Source organism: Antedon mediterranea, chromosome 8 (genome assembly GCF_964355755.1).
Source record: "Antedon mediterranea chromosome 8, ecAntMedi1.1, whole genome shotgun sequence".
Taxonomy (NCBI): Eukaryota; Metazoa; Echinodermata; class Crinoidea; order Comatulida; family Antedonidae; genus Antedon; species Antedon mediterranea.
The window spans coordinates 15,743,845-15,765,152 of record NC_092677.1 but is presented as its reverse complement, the minus strand read 5'-3'; the positions used below and the strand labels follow the sequence as shown (position 1 = coordinate 15,765,152).

At 33.3% G+C, this 21,308-nt stretch overlaps 2 protein-coding genes across 2 annotated transcripts; both read right to left on the bottom strand.

Annotated features, from left to right (window-relative positions):
• Nucleotides 1-3: 3 nt before the first annotated feature.
• LOC140056391 (uncharacterized) lies at nucleotides 4-12,780 on the bottom strand. Its single transcript, XM_072101753.1, has 13 exons — nucleotides 12,723-12,780; nucleotides 11,843-11,876; nucleotides 10,873-10,896; nucleotides 8,147-8,464; nucleotides 5,285-5,662; nucleotides 4,913-5,170; nucleotides 3,533-3,664; nucleotides 3,226-3,369; nucleotides 2,767-2,907; nucleotides 2,364-2,528; nucleotides 1,266-1,583; nucleotides 726-1,037; nucleotides 4-513 (listed from the first exon to the last, which is right to left on the bottom strand). The coding sequence occupies exons 1-13, from the start codon at nucleotides 12,750-12,752 to the stop codon at nucleotides 239-241; spliced, it is 2,529 nt and encodes an 842-aa protein (XP_071957854.1). The 5' UTR covers nucleotides 12,753-12,780; the 3' UTR covers nucleotides 4-238.
• Nucleotides 12,781-13,837: 1,057 nt separating this feature from the next.
• Nucleotides 13,838-16,131, bottom strand: LOC140056857 (uncharacterized). The gene is made up of 2 exons (XM_072102363.1): nucleotides 16,071-16,131; nucleotides 13,838-15,483 (listed from the first exon to the last, which is right to left on the bottom strand). The coding sequence occupies exon 2, from the start codon at nucleotides 15,470-15,472 to the stop codon at nucleotides 14,678-14,680; it is 795 nt and encodes a 264-aa protein (XP_071958464.1). The 5' UTR covers nucleotides 15,473-15,483; nucleotides 16,071-16,131; the 3' UTR covers nucleotides 13,838-14,677.
• Between the last annotated feature and the right edge of the window lie 5,177 nt (nucleotides 16,132-21,308).

Here is a 21,308-nt window from a genome sequence, read left to right as displayed (position 1 = left end):
CAATATCGTGAACAGTACGTAATACTTACATAAGCTTACATAAAATGTCTGTGGAAAATAATTACTGATGTAAATGTAAATATTTATATTATTATATGCCTCTAGTAGGGCCTCTATTAAGATCGCGGACCTTCGGGACCCACAAAAATTGACCTCAATATAGATTCAACATCGACGTTTATTCGTGTCCCTTAATAGGGGATCTAAGGTATGAAGCTACATCGAGTTGTTATATAAACTATCTAATCTCCATACTTGTATACAGAAGTATCTCGTCCGTTGTCCAATACCAGTTCTTAGAAAAGCTCTGGAAATTCAGGCCAATCCAAATATAATCATAGGATTTGTCCTGTGCCATCTGTTGAATGTATTCATTTTTGCTTTGTGATGTTATAGACACCAAAGATGCATTTTGTTTTTGACAGAATGCGTTAGCGTCATTCCAGTTAAGTAAACTGCCATCTAACAAATAACAAGTGTCTTCAAAAAGTTTCCAATCGTAGGGGCAATTCTCTGAAAAGAAATTGAAAGTACTTCTAAAATTGATTGTATATTGTATCATTCAATGGTATTTGCGTCCAGTTATGTACTTATTGGATTGCTGTAGGTATTCTTTGTAATTAATCACTTTCTGCTGATGAGTAAATCCACAACAGTGGTTAGCATAGTAAAATAAAATATTAAGCATTAGCATTTTGTAAGCATTTAAAAGACATTTGACCAACCTTTTAAAATGACCAGTACTGGACTGGGTTCTCCTTTTTGCTCGCCACTGCCATCTACATACACTGTACTGATGGTGACAACCAAGATAGAATCATACGTGATATTTGGAATAAGTATTCCTTCTGAGGGATCACCGGTATACCTGATGGCACTAACGTTATATGCAGACACTGCATCCCACCATTCAATGACGTAGGCTGTTACATTGCCAATGCCCTTGTCAAAGACGTACGTCCATTCATCCCATGTAATGTTGACGCCCAAGGAGCCACGTGACTGCAGCGATGGTGGAAGGAGTAAAGACGGTGGATCTGGATATGAATAATTTACTGATTTTAATATTTCTGTCCTAATGTATAGGAGTAAATACGGTGGTGTATCATAGATATGAATAATGGAGTTGAATATAATTGATGTATCTTTAACGTAACTCAAAATATCAGCTAATAAGTAGGCGCCGAGTGGCCTAGGGCCGAGATGATGGAGAGCTGACTGAACAGGCTTGACATGCTTTTTATTTATAGAATTATACTACTTACATATTGTATGCTTTGCCGCAGGGCTTGCCTTTCCCAATGCTAATGTTTGCCCAACTTCTGTAAACACTTTTACGACAAAACTGTACTCTGTGTGGTACTTCATGTGAGTCCAAGATAAGTTCGTTTCAACGCCGTTTGTAATGTTTGAGTGTTTAATATTGGTAGTGGGGTTAGGGTTAGTTGTTGGCCAAAAAAGTAGCTGATAACTTGTTACTGTCCCCTGACCATAGTCATTGTTTGGTGTCCACCTTGACCAGTAAACTTTGACTTCATTATCGAACGTTTCAACAACTGGGGCATCGCTCAGTGCTGGTAGGGCTGAAATAGATAGGGATATGAATGGATTTTATAGTAGAGAATCATTATCGGCTATTTAAAAAACAACCACTATAACAGTTGTGGCAAAGCAATCTAACAACAATCCACCGAGCTCGCCTTGACAATATAGGAAGTTATAACAGGCCTTTGAACTTATGTCTGGCTGCGACAAGTACTAGCGGTGTCTGGTGAGGGGCGTGGAACTAAGGTCGTGTCATTTGATTTCCGCGCTCAACGTCATGTTGCTTTGATTGCAGAATAACAACCGGAACGCCTCAACCTTACTTTGCTTTTCGAAACACTTGTTAACCGCAAGCCAAACTTTACTAATATAAAACCCTTTTTAAAAATTACACTTCCATTATTGACACAAATGTACAATAGACACGGGTGCTTTTCAGCTTGGATCAATTACAACAAACCAGAAAACAAATACATGGACAAATTTTATTAATAATAAATTCCATAACCAATCAGCATCCCCGATGAGACACACCGTGCGAGGGAAAAGAGAAATACTACTTTACTTTAATGCGGAAGTGTTATAATATAAGTAATATCATTCACATCATGCTATTATATTTTATATTTGAGGCCGTACTTTAAATTATAAACCTTTCCATTTCCAAATGTATAGATACGCCATGAAAGTCAAGATATCTACAGTATAGCGGATAGACTGTTAATATAACGTATCGACCAAAAGTCTTTAATTTTAGGCGGGGTGGTAAATGTTGAAAGACTTTCTAAACAATTTTTTTTTTGTTTTAAAATTCCTACCTTGTTGACAGCCTAAGCCAGCCCAACTTTCTGCGCAATGATCACCGTCTGGGCAACGTCCACTGGTACGATTACAAGTTGACGAATGTTTACAATGACACCTTTTGGTGCATTCTCTTTCTGTGTCATAGAACCCCTCTGGGCAAACAACATCCGGCTTCCTTTCTAATGAAATAACACATTTTCAAATTTAAAAATATTTACATTATTATTAGTTTAATAATTATACTCCGGCTGTCAATTAATAAACTTTGAACTTGTACAATATACAATAGCTTACTGAACTTAAACTAGTAACCATGTTATTACGTTGAAATAACTTCTCGAAAAAATGTAATTGTTGTTATGTGTATCATGCTAGCATTGTCTAGTGACGATTACATGTATTAGGTGTATCAATTACCTAAGCACGTTTTCCCAGTGTAATTGCTGTTGCACACGGCACCCTCAACACAACCCTCTGTTTTGAAACATTCACTTGTGTCACAGTGACATTCCATCATGCAGTTTGCTCCGTACCTGCCAGTTGTTTGTGTATCACATTCTGAAAAGAATTAAATATCTAATGATGCGCTTTATATATTTTAAAATAAATTTGGAGTGTTTTAGTCATCAACAGCTATCTTGAACATGCACAGTATCTTCTTCTCAATCTCGGGTTATTGATTATCGATCATTTTATTGGTTGGTGTTTATTTAAAAAAAATGTTTATGATACCATTATCATACATCTGCTTATGTATAATTCTAATGCTTTTTATGACCTACCTTAACCAATTCTTAACTAACTAATAAACTAGACAACCTATCTTAATCTACCTTTAACATTTAGTTATGTGTTATTATAAAATGGTTACATTACCGTGATCACACTCCAATCCCTCATATCCTGTAAAGCATGAGCAGCCATATGGATCAGGTAAACAGTGTAAATTCCCTGGTTCGCATTTATAACCAGATTTACAAACAACTGTACAATCCCGTCCCCATGAGTTATCTCCACATGCTATGTAATTTTAATGAAAACATAATAAAATATATTATTACATAAGTAGATTTACCTATAACAGAAATGGAAGTTTTTTTTTCGTTTGTCAAACAGCGGCGTAAAGACTAGACCTACAATGAGTTAACGGAAAGCACTGAATCGGTTAATTTAAAATATTTACCTTCTTCACAGTTATCGCCTTTAAAGCCTGGAGGACAGACGCATGATCCAAATTCAGAACACACACCACCATTGTGACATACAGGGCAGTCTAATTCACAGTCCGGAGGGAACCACTTCCCACGGGGACACTCTGAAATATAGGTTGTTTATTATTGCTCATTTAAATCAATGTGTGATTCTTTTGTGGTTTATTGGTCAGAAAATTTAATGGGGATGTGTCAAACAAACTCTTTGAATTTTACTTGGTAACAATTATTTCAATTAGGCCTACTTTTTAAGATTAAAACCGAAGAATTTTGTTTGCAAGACCCGTCTTCATAATAATGCCTTCACTTGCATTTGCATAGGAATTATAATTGGAATAATTGTAGTGCAAGTGTTGTGCTTTTTATTCAGTTTAAAATTATTATGACATAAGATTTAAAAATAAGTTGTTTATAATAAACTAGTCCCTATAGACTAAAAAAGGGGTGTCTAAGATCTAGAAAACTAAGATATTTTAGGTCTTAGTTTTCTAGATCTTAGTTTTCTAGACAAAGGAACTAAATGTATAGAAAAAAATTGCCATAAACTTCCTCAATCCTCTTTGCAGATTATATAACACAAACGCAGTATAAAAACTGTTTAATGAACTAAACGAAGAAAGTAACAACATCGGAATAATTAATACTTGACACCTATAAAAACGATAAAATAAATCAAGGTTTAATAACGAAATCATCAAGGTTTGGAGATAAATAATGAAAATGGATTACAGCAATAAAAAGAACCGGGAAAAAGAATACAGACTGACTCGAATGCTTTTGGAAAATATAATAAAAACACTTAAAAGAGTAACATTCCGCTATGCCTGACACGTACAGTTTTTAACCAGTGTATCACCTACGAAGCAGAGACGCAATGGCAAAAATGGAACACAAATTCAAATAAACACAAAGAAAATATAAGGAAAGAATGATAAGAACAATAACATTGGACAGGAAAATAATAATCTATATATAGTGTTTTTAAATATTGTAATTAATTTTTTTTTTTTTTTTTTTTTTTTTTTTTTTTATATGAAACGTTTTTATATATTTTTGTACAATTTTGTGAAAAGCACTCAAAATATTTTCCTATGTGGACGAAATAAAGTTATCAAAGTATCAAAACTATAACGTGATTTAGAGATCAAACCTCAAGACAAGCAACAAGTACAATTAAAGAAATGGAGATGACAATTAACAGATGGAATGATTAAATTTCCTTTAAAAATAGCTCAGGCACATGAGGCCAAAAGAAGTCATATTTTGTTGTTATGAGTGGTTATTAAGTTTATTACGTAATATAATATTAAATTATGGAAAAATAAAAGGTATTCGTGCTGAAAATATCTTACCTCTTACAATCACTCGTACTATTGCATGCTGTCCTTCGTCCCGATGACCCTCTTGGTAGCATTCGTAAATACCATCATCCTTCCTCCGAACATTCTCAATAGTCACGTTACTCAGTCCATCCCATTCAAAAATATCAATAATACCGTCTTTTTTCCATCTTAAATTATTAGTGTTAACTGTATTATTGGTTGTTACCACTAATTCAATAGATTCACCAATACTGGTAGATATAGTCCGGTTCTGTGCTACAATCTCAGCTATAAATTAAAAATGAACTTACGTAAATCATCTCACCGCTTTTAAAATGTACTATAGGCTTACAGTTGTTTTGTTAATATAGAAACATTTATCCACATTTTATTCACACGTACCATATTGTGCTAAAAATACCATTGGTATCGACGCAACAATTCCATTAAATTCTGTCCTCATGTATTTTACTCCGACTCTTCGAACACCGACACTGCCGGGGAACGACAACTCGTATGCTACACCTGAGCGGGAGTTGAAGCTTGTAGTTTGAGTAAAAATTGAATCAAGTAGATTTTCTCTTATTATTTCTATCATATTTTTACTACTTAATTCTTTCTCCCCAAAATGTGTTCTGTTATCATTTACCCATAAGCCGACTCCATAATTGACAATATATTTCGTAAGCTGCTTTGTATAAGAACGCATATGCAAAGTGTTGACTTCCTTCATCATGTAGAAACCAGACGCACTGAACCCAGTAATGTCTGGTGTATTTTCTATGGAAGAATATATACATTATAAGAGAACATAAATTAAATATTGATATGCAATCATTTCCACAAATTTCGTCTCCAATAAGGTCAGTTCAAAAACTAACAATTCTATTTCTATATGGATGTTTTTCGTTGTGTATTATTTTGATACCTATAGATAAAATAAAAAAATCGTTTTCATGTTTAACAATATAGTTAGTGTCCATCATCTAATTTCGACTACCACCACCATGTGCACTTTTGTGTTGATTTAAGGTCCGTAAGCAGCTGCAGTTTTAGTATTTCAATACTTCACATCTCAATTCTATAAATTACCAATTCATATGTTATTGAAATGTTTTAAAATGCCGACTGATTGACAGACCATCATGCACGTTGTCACTTTCTGACGCGCACCCTAGATTAATCTATATATACATTTACGTAAGGGCAAAATTCGATAAATCGCGGTTTATTTCTAGAATTTTTACTCGATGGTATATAAAGTTGGTTCGTACTTTCGATGCTGATTTTAACCATCTTTACTAATTAAATTGAGTTAGATAATTAGTTATTGACATTTAAAACGAATTTAGGTTCAACGATTTGCCCCAAATAGGGGTGTTTTGTGGTCGTGGTATACACTGTCCAATGGATGTCCAACTTGAAAAATACCCGCAGACAATAATGCGAGGATGCTTCGCACTTTCCTATCTCCTCCTACGATAATTGTTTTTAATAGCTGAAAACCGGTTGAACAGCTCGAGTACAGCATCATAATGTTGAAGACAGGCCGATTTTCTTTAAAAAATACTATTTTGATAGATTTAATATAGGCCTACGTTTATACAAATGTTTTGATCTGCGATAAATGGAACATTCCAATCTCTGTTCCACAAGTGTCTATTCCCTCAGGCGACGTAAAGACAAGTACAGTCATAACAGAAATTCGATCCATTTTTTTTCAAACTGTGGAATCTTTTTTTTTTGCGCATAATGAGCTAGCCTTTCCAGTCGCCGTCTATTATGTACAATCAACTTTATTATTGCAGTTAAACCACCACCAATACCACCACCCTCCCCCTCACTGGCATGAGTAGCGTTGTAAAGCCAGTAGAGGACAGGCCTACAGTACGAAGGATCACATGCCCTAAACGCAGAACAACTTTGGTGGTTAGGAAACAACTTAAGTATGAATTGGCTCTAAGAAACAATTGACCATTAGGCCTACTAATTAAGTTGAGTTAGATAATTATTTATTGACGATTAAAGTGAATTTACGAATTCCGAATAGATTTGTTTACTTTATTACCGACAGTTCCTTCTGAACGTTTGTATTAATTAATAATGTAACTACAAACAAATACAAACGTCGTATTAGTGATGTATCGTTACATGTACTGTACTATTTCAATCGACTATGACGGTGACAGTTTCAACAAAGTATTAAATCGCAATGTTTTACTGTGTTTAGTGGTATATTATTTGTAAAACATTAAAACAGTTCATATTTCGTTACTAAATCGATAAAGAATATATTTTAAAATTGTTCGTCTTTGCACACATCCTCTTCCCCATCCCTCAACCCTAATGTTACATACAAAACACAAATTCAGTTTGTTTCTTATTTTGTGACAAGTTTCTTTTTCGGAAGTAATTCCTGGGGTGCTAATTTTAGTTGAGTACATAAATCACCGTGTTTATTTATTTGTTCCTGTAAACGACATGTATTATTGTCCTGCATGTACATTTGAAGTCGCCAGTTTGTTAACGCTGAAATTACTATGTATTCGAGAACCATCTGTGGGCACGACCTAGATGGTACGCGAGCGAAGCGAGCGTACCATCTAGGAAAGAAACCACAATTTCTCTTTAGCTTCTTTTATTTTCTTAAAATCTCATACAATATTGCTTTCATTTTTTAGCTTACAGATATTTCAAAGTGAAGAAATACTTCGTGTATAACAAAATCAATGGCCGTAAATAGTACACAATTGTATTCTTGACATTTTGTTTTTTTTAAATTAATTTTTCAGAGTACTTTTATCAGGGAATACTGCGCTTTTAATATACTTATACTCATCCCATGCAAATTAGTATATGACCACATCAAGGCAGAACAAGACTGTGCGGAGCCCGGGTTACTGCTAGTTAATTAACCATTTGGGTTGGTGGTGAGCATCATGGAAAAATACGTCAAATTGAGAGCCCTATGCATTGTTAAAGTAGATGAAAAATAATAGGTGCTATAATAGAAAATGTTTATTTGTTTAGACGAACAGCTTGGGGAAAAGGTATAATAGAAATAATAAAACTAATAACACATACTAATAACAAAATTGGACATATTTTAAATATATATGTTATTTTTAAAATCCATGTTACGTCAAATCAATCAATCAAATATAAAGTGTGTGCACATGTACACATTTTAAAGTAAACAATGTTTTAATAAACAACGTACATGTTAAAGGAAAGCATGAATATAGCAATAAATATACAGAAAACCTTTCGATATATTCAGTAGAGGGCTCCTTGATCCGACCACATCAGTTCCGTTAGATTCATAGTTCACCAACACTGTGACCTGATGTGAGTAGGAATAGCTAACATGAAGTAAGACCGTATATTGCAACGACATAGGTTTGTTGACAGTGATGTTGTAAACGCGACTCGGGAACTTGGTGAGCCAATACTGAATTGTGTAACCTTTTATAACAACGTCATCACCGTGTCCTTCGCCATTCCAAGTGTCACAAGTTAGGTTTACATACCAATTTGAATGACGAGTGTAGTTGCATGGATTATTATACGAGTACGATGGTCCTGTTGAAATTTATAAACACGTTTTAATATTATACGGTATTGGTAATACCAGACTGGGTGTATTGTAAAGAAGTTTTAATAGTTAAATGTACACCAATCAATCACGGGGGAAAAAAAGTCTTTTTTTAATTTAGTATAGTAAAAATCTAGTAATTACTTCAATCCTAATGTTACCATATCTGGCGATAACTCCCAAGAAAATAAAAAAAAATGCATAACAAAATTGTTAGTGGGAGTTAAAGTTGAATAAAAACACAAAAACCGGTAAAATTCAGTAATACATTGTTTAATGCCTCTCTTTTATAACATTTTGTTTACCAAAACATAAGAATTTTACTGGATACCTTAAACTCTTCCTCCCTGGTAAGAAACCGATTTTTTTTTAATAAAATGGGTTACATAAACATTTTTTTCCCCGCAATTAGCCCTTTGCCATCATTTTACTTCAGTATTACTGTTTTATACTGTAGGCATCAGTGGATTGTTAATCCAAGGTTAACAATACTGTCTTATACCTCGGTCGCACTGGATTTCATCTGGTCAAATTAACCGAGTCGCCGACTAAATTGACCAAGAAAGGTTCAATTCGAACACTGGCTACAATCTATATACATTTACGTAAGGGCAACATTCGGTAAATCGCGCGTTATTTCTAGAATGTTTAATCGATGGTATATAAAGTTGGTTCGTACTTTCGGTACTGATTTTACCCACCTAATGTAACCCTGTTCACTAATAAAATTTAGTTAGATAATTAGTTATTGACGATTAAAACGAATTTAGGTTCAGGGGTTTGTTTCGATCGTGGTATACACTGTCTAATGAATGTCCATCTTGAAAAATACCCGCACACTATGAGGATGATTCACCTTTATTTATCGCCTCCTACGATATTTGTTTTTAATAGCTGAAAACCGTTTAAACAACTTGAGTACAGAATCATATATATGTTGAATTTAAAAAGATTTTTTTTAAAAATACTATTTTGATAGATTTAATATACGTTTATACATTTAATATACGTTTATACATTTAGGTAGGCCTAAATGCACACTTCCAGTTACTTTAAACAATGACATAAAAAAGGTGAACTCCCCTGGCATGATGATGCTGGAGACAATGAAAGATGTTTAATATTTTAGAAAGTTGGCCAATAAACGAAAGGAATGGAGAAACCTGATACAAAGAGTAAGCAAGGCAGCCCAGGCGGAGAAATCAGAAGATTACTCGGCAAAGAGAAACTGAATAATAATAATAATAATAACACCACTAATAATAATAATAATAATAATAATAATAATAATAAATTATACAAATGGATAAATGGAACATTCCAATCTCGCAGTCTCCCAGTTTGGTTTAACACAAGTAGGTTAATTTATGAGCTACTCGAGTACAGAATCATATGTGTTAAATTTAAACATATTTTCTTTAAAAATATCATTTTGATAGATTTAATATACGTTTATACAAATGGATAAATGGAACATTCCAATCTCTCAGTCTCCCAGTTTGGTTTAGCACAAGTAGGTAGATTTGTTAGCTCTTTATTAAACACAAGTAGGTACATTTATGAGCCCTTAAGGAGAATAAACTTAAAACCTTAAGTATTGCAATACTTTGACAATACTGTAAATACGTATTAACCATTTTGGTCGCCATTTAAAAGGAAAATTTCTTTCTGTAAGTGTACTTTTAGATATATAAACACATATACAAATAACATTTAATACTGTGACTGTGGGTAGGCTCTGCTGTTAGATATATAAATACAAATAAAATGTATTACTGATAGTTGCTTCTCAACGTTTGTGTATTAATAATTATAAAAAATATAAACGTCGTAGTGGTGTATCGTTACATGTACTTTACTATTTCAATCGATTAAGGGACAATTTTAACACAGTATTAAATATCAAATGTTTTACTGTATTTAGTGGTATATTATTTATAGGCATATAAAAACATGAAACAATATTTCGTTACTGAGTGGATAAAGAATATATTTTATTTTGTACCCATCCCATGTACATACAAAACACAAATTGGGTTTGTTTAAATGAGAATCAAATCAAAAATTTGGTTTCTCTTTCAGAAGTAGGCATAATTCACAGAGTGCTAATTTTTAGTTGATAGTCCAGTAAAACTTACCATATTTTCGATAAAACAAACCACGCGGCTAGAAAGTCGAATCCGAACGTCCGACTCATGTTTAAAACATGTGAGTCAATCGTTGTTTTTAACATCGCGGTTAAATTTTGTAAATTTAACTTCGTGAAATAGTGCGAACGATGGTCAAATATTCCGATGACATTGGCTAAAGCTACTGTGGTTAAATTTACCATTTTTTCAAGTCCAGTGCGAACAAGGTTTTAGCAAAATAGCATTAGTAACTGACGTGTACTTACCAACAGTTTGGGTAACAGATGTACCTTTACAACAAAAAAACAACAGTAAAGTTGTATAAACAAATTATTGGAGAAAATGTCTTGTTAATCTTAGAAAAAATGCATACTGTATAAAATAAAAATTTACTCCGGAGGCATGTTAATTGTTGATAACAAAAATGTTTTGTAACACATTTATACAGCTCTGTTTACGTTGAATTTTGTATTTAAAAAAAGAAAAAATTACTGTTAATGTAATTAGCAATAACAGATTAAGAATTTAAAAAGATATTAAAAATATATGAATGAATGAAAGAATAATAATAGTAATAATAAAAATAAATATAAAAAGGCATTGACTACAAATAAAGAAATAAAGACATTTATAGAATATAGTAAATCTGAAAAACTTGAGACACATCCGGCCTACGACAGAAATAAATGACACAAAATAGTAGAACGCGCTATGTCTAACGACGATGAAGCGTATGGTTGATGCAATTATGCGGCTCTTACGAAATAATTACAGAGTTTCAAAGCTTGGTTCTCACTAGGACGCAACGCAAGGACGTAAGCCGAAACGAAAGCGATTTATTAAAACACGAGGTTCGAATAATCCATTGATTGTGACTTTACGTTGCGCTTATGTACTTGCGTTGTATCCTGTAGTGCGAACCAAGCTTCAGAAAACAATATGCTGCAACGCACGCAACATTAGGTAGGAAAAGTGCCCCCCCCCCCCCAATATGGTTGTGTTGTCATGTTGTACTCTGACTTATTTCTAAAGATTCGTTCCCATTAAGCTTGGTTCCGACTGGAACTAAACCGCAATGCAAGCAAGTTTATCAATCAAAATTCATCTGTTTTTAATCGACGTATCATGGTGGGAATTGATGTGATCCAAACGCTAGGCTTAAGTTCTTGCTTTAGGAATCCATATTTTGTAGGAATGTTCACATTTCATATAAAAGGGCAATATAAAGGATCTTACCAATACTGTTCAAAAGTAGTACAGCAATCAACACCTGAAAAAAATCAGAAACACATTGCTTGTATTCTGTTTGCGCTTGTTGTGGAGTTACCGCAATTGCAATGGCGAAATATTAAGCGTAGTTCCTACTAGTAACGCAGTGTAAATACGTAGAAGCGCAACGCAGGTGTGTTTTGACACGCGAAAGTTCGAATAAAACCATTGGTTTTGATTGATCAAATAACTTATGTAGAAACCATGTTTTAGTGCCTGCATTTACATCATGTCCGTTATTTTGCTAGATTGTTGTAAGTACTTTTTTCTCATCGATTTAGTGTAATTACCAAAAAATATACGTTAATTCGAAACAGGTATTTACATTTGTTTAGAGGATAAGCATGTATTTTCTTTCGTATGTATATTCCTAGTATATAGACTTAAAAAACAAAAAAGATAATTACAACCGTTGTTATTAGGGGGATTTCTATTTGCGACCAATGACCAAACTACGTCATGCTAGTATGCTTGAAGAGATATTGATAAGAAACATTCCAAGTTATAGTGGTATTCTGTTAATAATGTAAGCACGTTAATATGGTTTATTTATACTTTACCAGTTTCGTTACTATAGAAATTAGATTTACGCCTTTTCCTTAAAAACTAAATAAACACCGATGAAATAAACGAATCAGTTTGATACTTCAATACGCTTACATTAATGAAACATTCGAGGTTGTTCCTATAAAATCTTGCATTATATATTTAGTGTTGTCTAATTAAGATCTAAAATGTAGAAATTAATTTTGTGAGACAATATAATTTGAAATTAAAACTATCGAAATATTAAGTTTATTGAGTGGTATTCAATTAGAGAGCACCCTAACCCTAAAATACGTCTTACCTGTGTGAAATCCATAATTGCAACATACATCTCCTCTCGTCTTAACAAGAGAAATAACTATCAATTCGTTGAAAGAAATTGTATGTTGGGAATTATAACATCTGGAAGACATTGTACACGTTTATGATATATTTTGAACAATATGAAGTGTGTACCCATCAAAGCTAATAATTATTTTAATTATTATAACGTTGTAAAAACGTTGTGTTAATAAATAATCTTTATAAAAAAACAGCTCATGACGCTTTAATAGACACCTTAGGCGCTGATTTCAACATTGATGTTGTTTATACTGTATATCATAATTGTATTTATCTACAACATAAAATACATATTCATAATAAAAATCAATGTGTTTACACATATTTATTGTTATACGTAGTCTGCTGCTTGCGTTTTGTGAGCTTAAAATCGATCTAACTTACTCTGTCGACAGTTTTTGTTTATGTCTTAACTATTAAGTTTATGTATCGAATTATTAGTCGCGTGCAAACGCGACGCTACAGCTCACTATGTCGGTAGGTCGGTTGATCGATCGATCGGTAAACTCAAAATAACTCAAATAAAAATCTATCTAATTTTTTTTCTTACAAATGGTACTAAATCTTTCACATGAACGCTGACTTTTTTCTTATCTGTTTGTCGGTGTGTTGGTCTATCAATGAATTCTTTCTTTAATTCTCATTTTTTTTTTAGCAATTACTGTATGACAAATAAATTCTTTACTTTCCACATGAAAGTTCGATTTGTGATTGTTGGTATTAAACCTAGTTTCGTGTCTATGATTATCTTTGTGACCGTCCTTCTGTTATCTGTTACTTAATTGTCTTATTTTTTAAATTTACCCTTGGTTAATTAATATAATATATTTTCTCTAAAAATTTCATCTGGTTTCAAAATATTATTGTGTAAAAAAATTAACGTTGCAAGTGAGTACTTGATAATTGGTTTATTAAAGTTATATTTTTTGTATACAATAAAATGTATTGAATATGCATACATTGACAAAAAAAAAAACATAATCAAAGCATAACATGATATGTCAACCATGAGGAAACCGTGTCACGTCAATGAAATGTAGAGTATTGTTATATAAAGAGACAGATAAGCATGGAAATGGAATGGTTTTCATTACAATAAGGTATCTCCATTTTTTTCGTACGGAAATGTGGACAGACAAAAAAATAGGCTGAAGTTTTAAGATAGACATTTTAAGTTTAAAATTAATTAATCCTTACGTCTAAAGGTTAAAACATTGGAGGATAGAAAACAAACGTTGTTAGTACTGTATATAAATTGTTATTACGTTAATGGTTAAATTTTGGTACGTTATTGGTTATGAAGTTTCTTAAGTTAGTGATTAACTGTTGTTACGTTAGTGGTTAAACTGTTATTACGTTAGTGGGTGATTGTTACGTTAGTTGTTGATTGTTACGATAGTGGGTGATTGTTACGTTAGTGGGTGATTATTACGATAGTTGGTGATTGTTACGTTAGTGGGTGATTGTTACGTTAGGGGTGATTGTTATGTTAGTGGGTGATTGTTGCGTTGATGATTGTTACGTTAGTGGGAGATACATACGAGGCTCCGTGTGTTCAGCCCTGTGTTAAAACGATAGATAAAATAATATACATTTTTATAATTAAAAAAAAAGAAAATAGAAAAGTAGAGGTTATGCCCTACTTATACTCTCTTGATGGAAATAATATTTCACAGTTCCATTGTCAGTAAGAATAATAAAAACTGCTGTATCTTATGAATTGTTTTGTCTTATTGATTTTATTATCCTATAGGATGAACACTTTTTTTCTGTAGAAAAAAATGCATAATCCATTCGGCGTTCGACGTATAGAGTCGAATTTATATATAGATGAAATAAAAGTGAGTGAATCTCACAAAAGACAAAAAAAAAATATATATTAGTTATCTTAATGTTTGTTTGAAATCGCACCGTTTAACATGCACTAAGCTTTTCATAATATGGCATTGATTTGTGTACATACTTTTGTACTATGTTTGGTAATTTCTCGATTGAGGGAATGGGTTTTGATAGCTCTCTCTTAAAACCACCCGCTGATAAACTGTTTGCAAACCAATTATACGTATGGTCTACATCCCAAACGGTCGCTGCCACATTCCACTTTACTTTGGGCTTGCTGTCCCAGCTTAGTAAACCATCGTTATACTCAAATCCAACAGCTTCGCAATATTTTTCTAGAACTTGTTTAGGATTTGTTAGCAAATCATCTGCATTTACAACAAAAGGTTTCTTGCCGTTTTCGTTTTCAAGGTAGCAATATAGTTCCCAAAGCTCTTGATAGCCTAAGCCTTCTGGAAGCCAATGAGAAAGGTTGCCATCTACGTCATCTGCACCAGAAGATACTATCGCATTGTAATAAGACAAGAAAGATTTGATTGGATGTCGTATAAGAAATGAGTGTTTATAGCCTTTAGCGATTTTATCATACCGTTTATGAACGGCGTAACCCATGTCCTTTACAAAGACACATTTATTCTCTAGTGATTTATCTTCTAGTTTTGCCTTAACGTAATCGTAGGTACACTGCATTTCAGACGGAGAGGCATCCATTGGAATAAGACGTCCCTCCGGGCCGTAGTGATCTGCACAACCATATGGTTCGTGATATATTGCTACATTATCAATACTTTCCATGCTTCTGGTAAAAGCAGTTGACAATGATCTTGGAACTGCCCAAAGAAAAACGTGCGCATTTCTTGATGACGTCATGGTTTTCTATGCTAAAAAATAATATAAGATAAGAAAAATTTGTATTGTCATAAACACAATATTTTACAGGTAATGTTAAAAAGTTAATGTAAACATCTAAACCCGCAGAAATTCATATTATATTATACAATACATGGACAAACTTTGAAAAAAAGACATTGATATTGAATTATTTTTACACTTCAAAGAACGGAGACCAGATTTGAGTACATGTTGATCATTTTTAAAAGGTCATGAATATTTCCATTATTTCTTATACGCCTGTTTTCCTAATATTAACAACAAAATGTTACTAATGTTCTGATTAGTCGAAAGAATAACAGTAACATAACTTGTATTGGTCTTCTAAAAACGTATCCTGTAGGATGTGTTGAATATAAAGTCATTTTTTGTTGGTACACTGACCTTTTATCCTTCCTCAAAATCGTCGACATTTTGATTGATACTAGATTATAAATGGCCAGGTTTGTCAATATTTGGATACTACATAGTCTGTTAAAGACTAGTGTTAAAAACAAACCAACCAACACACAGACAAAAAGGAAAACATACCTCAAGGCGGAGGTAAATTAAATATAAACAACATAGACAAAATTACCTTTTTGAAGACTGAGTAACTCGATCAAATCTTGAAACCACCACAGTAAAATAAATACAACTAGATTTTTTTTAAATACCGTACAACAACGAACAACGAGTATTGAATTAACTTAGCTTCTTGTCCATTGTTTGGCATTCATTCATTTGATGAAAAGAAGATTTTTATACACAATCAAATGGAAGTTTTACTACAATAGCTTGGCCTTGGGAATTGCAATATTAAAAACAAGAAATATTTCTTACAAAAAACGCTGCTCGCTTATTGGAAAATATTTGTTATTTCAAATGTTTTTGAATGTGTCATTTTATTGTCACATCATAGATACAATAGTTATTTTACCTGAAAAAATGTAATTTAAAGCAACAAATACTTAAATTGTCTGTCAGACAATGGTTTTTGGGTTTCTTTTCATTTTTTATATGTGAATAAATATTACTTTTTTGTTACAGAAGTGAATACTCAATTTCTGTCACTTTAGTTAATTTTATTGCTAAGGTCAAATCTGGGGGTCACTTCATCACCCTAGATATTTCAATTGTGAAGTATCCTATTACAAACACAAACTTTAATGGACTGTTTCGATAATAATTCAATGAATATCTGACACTGACAGTGAATATAGGGATTTGTAATTTTAGCATGACATGTCCTAATAGACTCTTTCCCAGCCGTTTTTTGGGTCTACTGGAATCAATAAATCATAGTGGAGTTTCCATTTTCACAAAACTGTCTGTCCTTAGAACTATAACTGCTGCTTGCTTTAGCTTCTGATTGAGTAGTCCTAATGGGACGTAGCGGGCTAGAGCAGCAGCGTGATAAAAATTTTGTGATGGTATTGTCGAAGTGGTGATGTTACTATTTCATTAACCGCTTACGTAACAAAATGTAACCGATAAGCATGGAAATGGCTAAAGTTTTAAGATCGAAATTAAAGGAGGTTAAAATATTGGAAAATAGAAAACAAACGTTGTTAGTATATAAACTGTTGTTATATATGTGAACTTTATTCATTCAATCGTTCCCACATGAGGGTTGCGGACTAGTCCATTATCGTACAGGGATGTTCTAATTTAATGTTTCTGGGTAAGCAAGGGCGAAACGACCAACTGAATAACGATTATGTGACACTAATATGGCATTTTCAACAAAAATATATATATTTTATATTTGTATATATATATATATACTGACGAGATCTAATAAGATCGAAACAGTAGGCCTACTGTCTGCAGATTGGATATTACGCTCCTCTACTTTCTGCTATATTCATATATAGTATGTTGTTTTGTAGAGCACTCTTCATTTCGAAACGGTGCATATTTGTTTTGAATACTATTAGCATCTTGCAAAGCACGCTCGTTGAGCTTGTGCACTCTTTGTGTTCATAATCAGTGTACCATGTCCCGCATACCTGGCTCAGCCTATATATTGTGCCAGTTCTGCGGTACATTTCATTTCGAAACCTGAGCTGCACTGACAAGATCTAATAAGATCGATACAGTACTGGCTGCAGATTTGATATACTTTACTGTACGTTTCTTTTTTGAAAGATTTCTTGTGATTGTTAAACCTAGATTTAAACTGCCCACCCGTCATACCAATATATTTCTTAGTTTCGTTATTGGTTATGACGTTGCCAGAGTAGACAATTTCAGATGCGAGGCATGAACCATTTAGGGGGCATTCGGGTTTGTTGCGGCAATTGCACGCACTTTCTCGTTCTGTATGGGGGTTCAGTACATTGTGGTTATGCTTGCTAATTACATTTTTTACACATGACATACAACTATAGCTTACTTTAACATTGTTCTTATTAAATATTTTATGTAATACGTGTCCATTGGGAAAATGTTTTTTAATTAATTGTAAAAAGGTTCGTGCGACATTTGTCTTAATGTTCGTACTGAATGGTGGGTTGAACCATATTATGTTTCTCCCTCTGTTTCTTCTTATACCGGATGCGGAGTGGTCATTACGTGTACAGCCCCATTAGAGAATGTGTTCATTTTTACCCCAAGTTTTTCAAAACTTCGGGTAAATGTCACTTAACCTCCTACTGTTACATGTGTTTATTTAAGTCCAACGGACGGGACTGAAACTACCGTGTACTTCCAACTGTGAGGTCGCGTGTGGCAATTAACTTACGCCTCTGGCTATAAAAAATTAGAAAACCATCTGGACGAAAAATCCACCAACTTTACTGGTTATTTCAATCCCATTCCAATTACACGCTGCCTCGGGGTATAATTAATCAAGCGTTAACGGGGTCATGTCAAATCGCGACCTCAAATAAGCTTTCTGATTGTTTAACAATTATTGTTTAAAATGTTCTTTTTCGTTAATGCAAATGTATATCTATTGTTTTGTAAAATTATATATAAATAATCAACTCGTTGGTTTTTTTCCGGTGACCTGAACTTGCGAATCGGTGGCTTATAATGTACATGTAACGGCAGGGAGTTCTGTATTGTGGTAGCCTGGTGTCTGTGAATTACCACATCAACCGTTCGGTTCGCACGATAAGAGGGGTACAGTGCGTGTTAAATGGAATTTTTACAACAATAGTTCGGCTCGCACGATGAATACACGTGGTGATTTTTACAAGAGGGGTACAGTGCGTGTACATTAAATGGAATTTTCACAACAATAGTTCGGCTCGCACGATAAATACACGTGGTGATTAAGATTTTTACAAGAGGGGTACAGTGCGTGTACATTAAATGGAATTTCCACAACAATAGTTCGGCTCGCACGATAAATACACGTGGTGATTTTTACAAGAGGGGTACAGTGCGTGTACAGTACATTAAATGGAATTTCCACAACAATAGTTCGGCTCGCACGATAAATACACGTGGTCAACAAACAACATACGTTAGCAGGATTTTCGATCATTATTTATTTAAAAAGTAAATTGTATTCGATGTATTATAAATATATAGGTCTGGTTGTCGATTGAAAAATAATAATTGAAGGATTCGCGCGCGAAACGACATGCAATATCCAGTTGAATTTGTCAACACGCCATGTCAATTGATATGGGTCGACGCACAGAGGGCGCTTTTTGACCTAAGAATTCCGATCTTAATTGGTTTCGTGTCAGCTTACCGGTACTTTGTTTATTCGTACGAACGTCGTATGGGTTTTACCCCAAGGGTAAAACCCAAATAAACGTGTATTTCAATCGCCGTACGAACACGGTCATATTGATAGGCAGGTCGTTAAACTATTTGATCATTGCCGAATTCTGCTAGTTTTTGCCTGACCATTGACCTTGCATACTGAAGAATGTAACTTGTCCTAATCAATCAATTACAAGAGAGCTAATAAAATCACAGGGGTATAATAGGATTCATGTCATTAATCACCTGCTTAGTTGATTTATCTGATAAGGATTCTGACCAAAAAGTTCTAATGGGGATGTACACCTATTGGTGGGTTTAGAGTAAGTTATCTTTGTAATTTTTTCAGTAACTTGCCTTTGGATTTATATATGTATATATAAACACATCATATATTTAATGTCACTAGAATTTATCCAGGGATATACTTACGGTTTAACCAGATAATACAGAATGGACGAACAAACGAAAGAAATCGGTTACAATTGTAATCCTAAACCATGTATTTTCCTGCTCAAGCACAATGCCAAACAAAGGCTTACTAAGCTTTTAAAATGTATAATACGTAACCAAGCCTTGACAACGTTCACTCTTCCCTGACGTAACAGGTTTTAACTTATTAATTTATTAAGCACCTTTTAATAGTTTTACTGGTAATATTGTTCAAATATTAACCAATTGTTAACCATTTTTTAACAACCTTTATCGTGTACTTTGTTTTTTTCCTGTTTTTTATATGTATTATATTTTAACATGAACAAACGCGTACAATTTCAAACTAAGTAATGTGTGTTTGGAATAATAAATGAATGGTATTATTTAAAATGAATGTTTGACAATGAAAGTTAAAAAGAAATACGTCTGTGCTGTTTAGTGTTAATTAGGCCTATAGCTAATAGAGATAATATCTCTATGATTAAATAAACAATAACCGTCAGGTAGCATTATAGCATATCAGTGACTTAATGTCACTAACATTATGTTTTGGATTCCAGACGGAGTTTTGGCTTAACATTAGTAGATAAATTGTTAGTAAATAAACATTTTGGCACATATGGCGTTTCATACGTGTACGACTTGAGCTCGTACTTTACTTCCTACCCTAAACTCGTATCCAACCAAATAATTGGTTGATTTCCCGCTAGACTAGTAGGCCTAGCCTAGCTACAATATTCATTATGCCCTGCTAAAAAGGTAGATGAGCTACTAGACTAATTACGTAATTCGTATAATAATAACAATATTGACTAGAAGGCCTAAAAGCGGCGGAAAGCACCTATCCATTCTTGCATGGCAGTACGAAAACCTGCCTATGGTTGTACATCATTATAAATTGTCAACACACACTGTGCTACAGACAGTGTACCGTGTGTTAAAAGTACAGCATTTATAGCAGACAGCAACGTGTATAACTTGCTATAGTTTTACAGATAGCACCTGTGGACAGTAGCAGAATCGGGTGTAAAATAGCTAGTAAGAAATTACAGAGCTTTTGTGTAACACCAACTCTTCCTCAGAGCAAGAGTATAAATAATTTTCTGTTACGATTCAGTATTAAAGCTACATTACTGTTGACTTCTGAAATTAGATCGTGTCTTATTAAGAGTTGTATATATTACAATGCAATGAATATTATAGCATTGAACTAAGTTTGTGTGATGCGCAGCGCAAATGAACACATTTGGCGACCCCCAATATAAAGATTAAAAACAAACTTTGTCTAGGCCATTTTGTATTTTGTAATAGCATCAGTAACTTCTCCAAAAAATAAAATATAGTTGTCTTCCATATTCATGGACAACTCTTCCGGTTTATTTGCAGATTTTTCGATCCAATTTTGCATCAAAGTAAATAATTAAATTAAAATTGAACATCAAAACAATCTTACAATTATTTTGTTCAGGGGGAAATATATCCTAAAAGTAAATTATTTAGTAAAATCTGACTAATAAGATAATCTTTTGTTCTACAATATTTAATATCACAATAAGCTACTTTCGGATTATTATTTTGTAAGAAACGCCCCGTTAGACATGTAAGTAACAAGTACAATACAATTAAGTGTTTACACTTCTGCTTATAATGAAATAATATTCTATAATGTTTGTGTGTT

What these genes read in the sequence shown, in the direction of transcription:
- LOC140056391 (XM_072101753.1), bottom strand. Translation starts at nt 12,752, where the DNA reads ATGTATGTTGCAATTATGGATTTCACACAG. An exon ending in ATCTGTTACCCAAACTGTTG is followed by an intron (nt 8,465 to 10,872) that starts GTAAGTACACGT and finishes AAATTTCAACAG; the next exon opens with GACCATCGTACTCGTATAAT. An exon ending in CACTGGGAAAACGTGCTTAG is followed by an intron (nt 2,529 to 2,766) that starts GTAATTGATACA and finishes TTATTTCATTAG; the next exon opens with AAAGGAAGCCGGATGTTGTT.
- LOC140056857 (XM_072102363.1), bottom strand. Translation starts at nt 15,472, where the DNA reads ATGACGTCATCAAGAAATGCGCACGTTTTTCTTTGGGCAGTTCCAAGA.